A 7,120-nucleotide genomic window follows, 5' to 3' on the forward strand; every position below is an offset into this window, starting at 1 on the left:
TATTATTTACCAATTCACTCATTTTTTACCTTTGACAACATTTGACTTGCCCAAAAAAAATATGGGGTATTACAGTCTTTCCCCCTTAAAAGAACTTCGTCCCCGAAGTTCACACCATCTCATTCACCAGTTACTAGCTAAGTCAATATACTCCACGAAATACTCAAATAACTTAAGATGCTAGCATACTATAACGAAAAAGTCATGTTGTTACATCCTACCCCCCTAAAAACATGGTGACGTCCTCGGAACCAAATTCATACCTGTTCAAACAGTTGAGGGTATCGTTCTCTCATAGCTGCCTCAGCTTCCCAAGTTGCTTCCTCTACATTATGATGAGACCACAATACCTTTACCAGTCTCGTTTCCCCATTCCTCGTGCTCCTTACCTTGTGATCCAGAATCTCTTTAGGCACCTCTTCATATGTCAGCGATTCATTTAATTGCACAGTTTCCGGCTCAATCACGTGAGATGGATCACTCACATACTTCCTGAGCTGAGAAACATGGAACACGTTATGGACTCGGTCAAGTGCTGGAGGTAGTGCTAATCGATAAGCTACTTCTCCCACTCGATTCAAGATCTCATACGGTCCAATGAATTTGGGGCTCAACTTCCCACGTTTCCCAAACCTCATAACACCACGCATTGGAGATACTTTTAGAAGAACTTTATCCCCGACCTCAAACTCAATATCACTTCTGCGCAAATCTGCATAACTCTTTTGTCTGTCCTGCGCTGCTTTCATCTTCTGCCTGATCACTTGTATCTGCTCTATCATGTCCTGAATCATCTGAGGTCCCAACACTACTACCTCAGTCGAATCATCCCAACAAACTGGGCTCCTACACTTTCTCCCGTATAATGCTTCAAAAGGTGCCATTCCTATACTGGCATGGTAACTATTATTATAGGAGAACTCTATCAAATCTAGTCGGTCTTCCCAAGATCCCCCAAACTCCATTACACACGCTCGCAACATATCTTCTAGTGTTTGGATAGTGCGCTCTGTCTGACCATCTGTTGCCGGATGAAATGCGGTACTCATTTTTAGCTCTGTTCCCAAGGATTCCTGCAGCTCTTGCCAAAACTTAGATATAAATCTTGAATCTCTGTCAGACACTATATCCTTGGGTATACCATGTAGCTTAAGAACGTGCTTCGTGTAAGCCTTTGCCAAATCAGCCTTGCTCCAAGTATCTTTCATTGGAATAAAATGTGCTGTCTTTGTCAGACGATCCACAATTACCCATATCATGTTGTTCCCCTTCTGAGTCTTTGGTAGTCCTACGATAAAGTCCATTGATATAGACTCCCACTTCCATCCTGGTACACTTAAGGATTGCACCTTCCCTTGAGGCCTCTTGTGCTCACCTTTCACCTTCTGACATACCAAGCATTTGGACACAAACTCTGCCACCTCCTTCTTCATCCCTGGCCACCAAAAAGTCTTCTTCAGATCCTTATACAATTTATCTCCTCCTGGGTGCACAGAATATGGAGTTGCATGTGCTTCAGTCATTATCTTTCTCTTCATATCCTCATTTGCTGGCACACACCATCTCCCTTCAAACCTCAAACTGCCATCAGAATACACCGAAAATCTCGTTGCTTCTCCTGCTTCCACGGCCTTCCTCCATTCAGCCAGTCTAGGATCTCCGACTTGCATTACTCGAATCTCTTCATATAACTCAGGTTCCATGGTTAAATCGCCCAAGCCATCTCCCTTTCTGATCACATGAATTCCCATCTTTTCTACTTCATCCCTCAGCTTCAATCGTGACAAAACAGTACATAAAGAGTGCACAGATTTCCGACTTAATGCATCTGCTACTACGTTTGCCTTTCCTTCGTGGTATACAATCTCCATATCATAGTCTCCAATCAGCTCGATCCACCTTCGCTGTCTCATATTCAGCTCCTTCTGAGTGTAGATATATTTCAGGCTCTTGTGATCTGAAAATACTTTAAAAGTTGCCCCGTACAAGTAGTGCCTCCAAATTTTCAGTGCAAACACCACTGCTCCCAATTCTAAATCATGGGTTGGATAATTCTCTTCATATGGCTTCAACTGTCTTGAGGCATATGCTATCACCTTGCCTTTCTGCATAAGCACACAACCCAGTCCATTCTTTGAAGCATCAGTATACACTTCAAATCCTTCACTTCCTTCTGGTAAAGCTAACACAGGAGCTGTGGTAAGGCGATCCTTTAAAGTTTGGAATGCTGCCTCACAACTCTCATCCCACTTGAAACGATTTTCCTTCCTCATTAGGGCCGTGATAGGTCTTGCAATTTTGGAGAAGTCTTTAACAAATCTCCGATAGTAACCTGCCAGGCCCAGAAAACTTCGAATCTCTGCCACATTTTTCGGTGCCTTCCAGCTAGACACTGCCTCAATCTTGTTAGGGTCCACGGACACTCCTTCCTTTGATATCACATGACCCAAAAATGCTACTTTCTCCAACCAGAACTCACATTTGCTCAGCTTAGCATACAACTGGTTATCTCGCAAAGTTTGCAGAACAAGTCTTAAATGCTCCTCATGCTCTTCTTTATTTTTAGAATATACTAGAATGTCATCGATAAAGACAACCACGAATCGATCCAAGTAGGGACTAAATACCCGGTTCATCAGGTCCATAAACACTGCCGGTGCATTAGTTAACCCAAATGGCATAACAATGAATTCATAATGTCCATATCGTGTCCTGAAAGCGGTCTTTGGTATATCTGCATCCTTTATTCTCAGCTGATGGTACCCCGATCTCAAATCTATCTTTGAAAAGACACCAGCTCCACTCAGCTGATCAAAAAGGTCATCAATCTGAGGTAGAGGGTATCTATTCTTGATAGTCACATTATTTAGTTCTCTGTAATCTATACAAAGCCTAAAACTTCCATCTTTCTTCTTGACAAAAAGTACGGGTGCTCCCCAAGGTGATACACTAGGACGGATATAGCCTTTGTCCAACAACTCCTGTAGTTGCTTCTTCAGTTCTTCTAATTCTTTCGGTCCCATCCGGTATGGAGCCTTAGAAATAGGTCCCGTTCCCGGCTTAAGCTCTACGCTGAAATCAATTGTTCTCTTCGGCGGCAGTCCTGGCAATTCTTCTGGGAATACATCTTCAAATTCACGTACCACTGATATCTCTTCTGCTGCCAAACCTTCCTCTCGGACATCTCGAACATGGCACAGAATCAACTGATCTCCCTTCCTCAAACAAGATTTTAAGGTAGTAGCTGAAATGAGTTTCACCCTAGGCTTAACAACAAACCCCTTATAAGATACCCTCACTCCCTTAGGTCCCCTTAATGTCACTCTCCTTTGATAGCAATCGATCTTAGCCTTGTATTTACTCAAGCAGTCCATCCCCAAGACTATTTCAAATCCATCTAACGGGAAGTCTATAAGATTTACAAATAATTCCACTCCCCTTATAATTACGGACACATCCCTATACAGTTTGTCACATTTGACAATCTCTCCTGATGGTATTATTACATCCTCATCTATTACATCAAATAATTTAAGCTTTAACTTCTTAGCATGGGTACTAGCTATAAATGAATTACTAGCTCCCGAATCGAACAAGACAAAAGATGGTTTAGAGTTTACTAGAAATGTACCCGTAACCACGTGTGCATCCTTCTCTGCTGTCTTCTGGTCCATCATAAACAATTTACCGCTGCTCTTTTCTGTGCCCTGGACTGTACTAGCTGAACCAGGCTGTTTTGCAGCTGAATTCTGGTAGCTTCCATTGTTGTACCTTTGATATCCTCCTCCTCCATTGCTCTGGTTAGAGTTACTAAAGCTTCTTGTATTATTCCATCTTCCCCCATTATGATTACTCCCTACACTTGGTGCAGATGATCTAGAATAGCTTCCTTGACTTCCACCTCCTGGGCCTTGAGTTGATTTATGCCAACACTCATAGGCTCGGTGTCCTGGCTTCCCACACTTGTAGCATAGTACTGTTTGACCGTTACAGTCTTTTCCGGGATGATTCTTACCACACCCTTTACAGTGATGAGTCCTCACTCCTGACCCACGATTCCAACTACCACCAGACCCAGAACTACCACTACCGTACCCTCCAAATGATTGGTTCCTTGACTGCCCATAATTCCCCTTCTTATTGCTTTGACTTCCTACATCACCTTCTGCCTTTCTCTTCTCCTTCTGGCTGAGTTCCTTCTCTTTAGCCATTGCAATCAGCCTCTCGGCGTTGCCTGCTCTCTCATAAACACTCTTCACCGTAGAAGGTACTCCAGCTGGCATTTTCTGCATGATTTCTAGTGACAGTCCCTTCTCGAACCGTGCTGCCAACATCTCTTCACTCATGTTCAAGTCGGCCACATAAGTAGATAGCTCCCAGAACTTATTATGATACGCAGCTACTGTCATACCGTCTGTCATAGCAAACAGGTCAAATTCAGCCCTTAGTTGACTGCGTACGTGTTCTGGAACATACTCGATCTTTAGCTCTCCTTTGAAATCCTCCCAGCTAAGCAACCTACCTTCAGACTCCACATAAAACTCCCTCATTTTTGTCTTGTTATTCGACCACCACACTCCAGCCTTACCCTGCAGATAGAAGGCTGCTTGATCTATCTTCATATCCTCGGGGCATCCCACAGCGTCAAAAATATTCTCCATCTCTCTTACCCACTCATCCATCAGATTTGGTGGTCCAGTTCCTTCAAACTTTGCAGGACGGTGACGGGCAATTGCGGTGTTGATGGCATGCGCATCAACCACTCTTTCAGTGCCTCTACTAACTGCCCTCAGGGCCTCCCTCAATAGCTCAATCTCTTCCCTCATCTTAGCAATCTCCTCTGCGGTCATTTGAGTTTCTTCAGTAGCAACAACATTCTTCTTAGCCATTATATCTTCAAAATAAATAAACAATTTATAAATATGAGTTAAGAAATCCAGCAATCACAACTAACAGCAGGCCGTGCCGTGATACGTCGTTCCCCTTCTCTCTCGGCCAATGGCTAGTTATAATTACATCACTACTTACTTGGCTTCTATCCTAGTTCCGTAGTGCACATATTCAGGGCACAAATATCTAATACAGTCCAATTACCAAAAGAAATTCACATATATAATCATTATGAAATTTCTCATTCCAGTTCACATCTTATCTTATCGCATATTATACTTCATTATGAAAATTCAAATTTTTAACCATATTCACCCAATACTTACTATTCTTCCACCTCATTATAACTACATACTTCTTTGTTACCTTCATAATAAACAAAGAAATATAGCAAGCAATACACCAATAATTCTACTTACCCATACTCTTCCTCACCCGCGGTGACCGGTTCGAAACTGAGAGGGCCTGGGTTCAGGAATGAGGGGCCCTTCTCACCCAAAACCAATTAAATGGGGCTCCTAACAGTTTCTACCCGGGGTTCATTTTATTAGACTCTCCTATGTTCATTATATTCATTTGTTTCATCCCTAGATCGTCGCTCTGATACCACTTTGTAACACCCCCACTTATTTAAGAGTCTTAACTAGACCTTCCAAAATAAACAGGGCTGTTAGCATCTCGGTTGCCCGAGGTAGTACATATCATAAGACAAAAACGGGAGTACCTTATTAAAAGAATTAACTGTTTAAATTTTATTACAAATAAAACCGTCTTTCAAATGAAATAATAAATGTAAAGTAGCACTGAGCACTACTATTTATTCGCACACTAAAATAGATAAGAATTATGTGAATGACGCCTAGCTCTCCAAGTGATCCATCCGACCCCATCACGCTTCCCAAGACAACAATCAGCCAACCTGTAAATTAATCTGCTCCCCAATATGACAAGAAAACATCATATGGATCATCACAGGTGGTTTTAAGATAGACAAAAGAAATAAACCACGTCAACTAATGTTGAATAAGAAATCTTAAACGACCGTACGACAATATAAATTAATAAATACAACGATAACATTCTTATCGCTTTCATTCTTTGCCAAATGCACATCTGTCACAATAATAATAAATCATATATACGGCACGACGGCCAACTAACTCGGTCGGTCGTCACGTAACTCAATATATACGGCACAACGCCAATGACTGTTGATCGGCTTCACGTAACTCAATATATACGGCACAACGGCCAACTGACTCAGCGGTCAGTTTCTTTAACTTGGTATTCACAGCGCAGCTAACTCAACGGTCACCTTCTATAATTAACTCAACTTCATTACCAAACAACTCGTCGTAAATAAACATACAGACAATGGAATGTTCACTCGTGAGTTGCGTAAACAATATAACAGCCCACTCCGTTCACTACAATAATGCTTAAATAAAAAAACAACCAATAAAACTAGTCGAGTAGGATTCCCTACCTTTCTCGCAATATTAGTCTCACCAAGCAATGATTAAAATGACTCTTCTACGAATCCTTCACCTAACAATTATTAATAACATACAATTAATCTCACAATTCCGTCACAACAATAGCCTAACCCTAACCATAACCAGTCTAAACTAACCATATGACTCATTCATTAATAATATTCTGTGAATCCCACATCAATATATGACACCCATTAATAGTCCAATCAAAAGAATGCTCACCCAAGCAATCACATTAACCCAGCTCGCTATACCTCAAGGACCATGAACTAATTGAACTAACAAGAGTCGTGAAAATTACTCCACAACTAAAGTACTTTAACTGATATATTGCTCATAGCATTACTTGAAGGTGAACATAGTAAAACCAACACTCAGTCAGTATACGAGTAACCCGCAACACCACATCCATCCCCCTTACCCGACTCGGTCATGAGTCACAACTACCCAGTCGAACCAACTGGTCACAGTCAGCCAACCAAAAACCGAGACAAGCCAATCCCACACAAGTCGGGTTTCGTACATAATAGCGTAATAAATTGCTAACAACAACAATTTCCGCAACTCCCTTCTCAAATTCATCGTATCGTACTTAATTGATAAATAAATTTATGATACGATTTAACCCCTAATTCAACACTAATTACAGAAATTAGTTTAATTAGATAGATTAAATTAAACTTACGATGAAGCGGGAATGAATAAAGGTTATCAATTATCTCACAAATCCGTCC

The 7,120-nt window shown here is 41.4% G+C and overlaps 1 protein-coding gene across 1 annotated transcript; it reads right to left on the reverse strand.

Moving 5' to 3' along the window:
* Positions 1-257: 257 nt before the first annotated feature.
* LOC141588329 (uncharacterized) lies at positions 258-4,889 on the reverse strand. Its single transcript, XM_074409776.1, has 2 exons — positions 2,928-4,889; positions 258-2,501 (listed from the first exon to the last, which is right to left on the reverse strand). The coding sequence occupies exons 1-2, from the start codon at positions 4,887-4,889 to the stop codon at positions 258-260; spliced, it is 4,206 nt and encodes a 1,401-aa protein (XP_074265877.1).
* Between the last annotated feature and the right edge of the window lie 2,231 nt (positions 4,890-7,120).

The sequence above is a fragment of the Silene latifolia genome, chromosome 6, assembly GCF_048544455.1.
Source record: "Silene latifolia isolate original U9 population chromosome 6, ASM4854445v1, whole genome shotgun sequence".
In the NCBI taxonomy this organism is placed as follows: Eukaryota; Viridiplantae; Streptophyta; class Magnoliopsida; order Caryophyllales; family Caryophyllaceae; genus Silene; species Silene latifolia.

Coding starts and splice junctions, on each gene's coding strand:
- LOC141588329 (XM_074409776.1), bottom strand. CDS start 4,889: ATGGCTAAGAAGAATGTTGTTGCTACTGAAGAAACTCAAATGACCGCA. Junction 2,502..2,927: donor TATCACCTTGGGGAGCACCC/GTACTTTTTGTC, acceptor CGAGATAACCAG/TTGTATGCTAAGCTGAGCAA.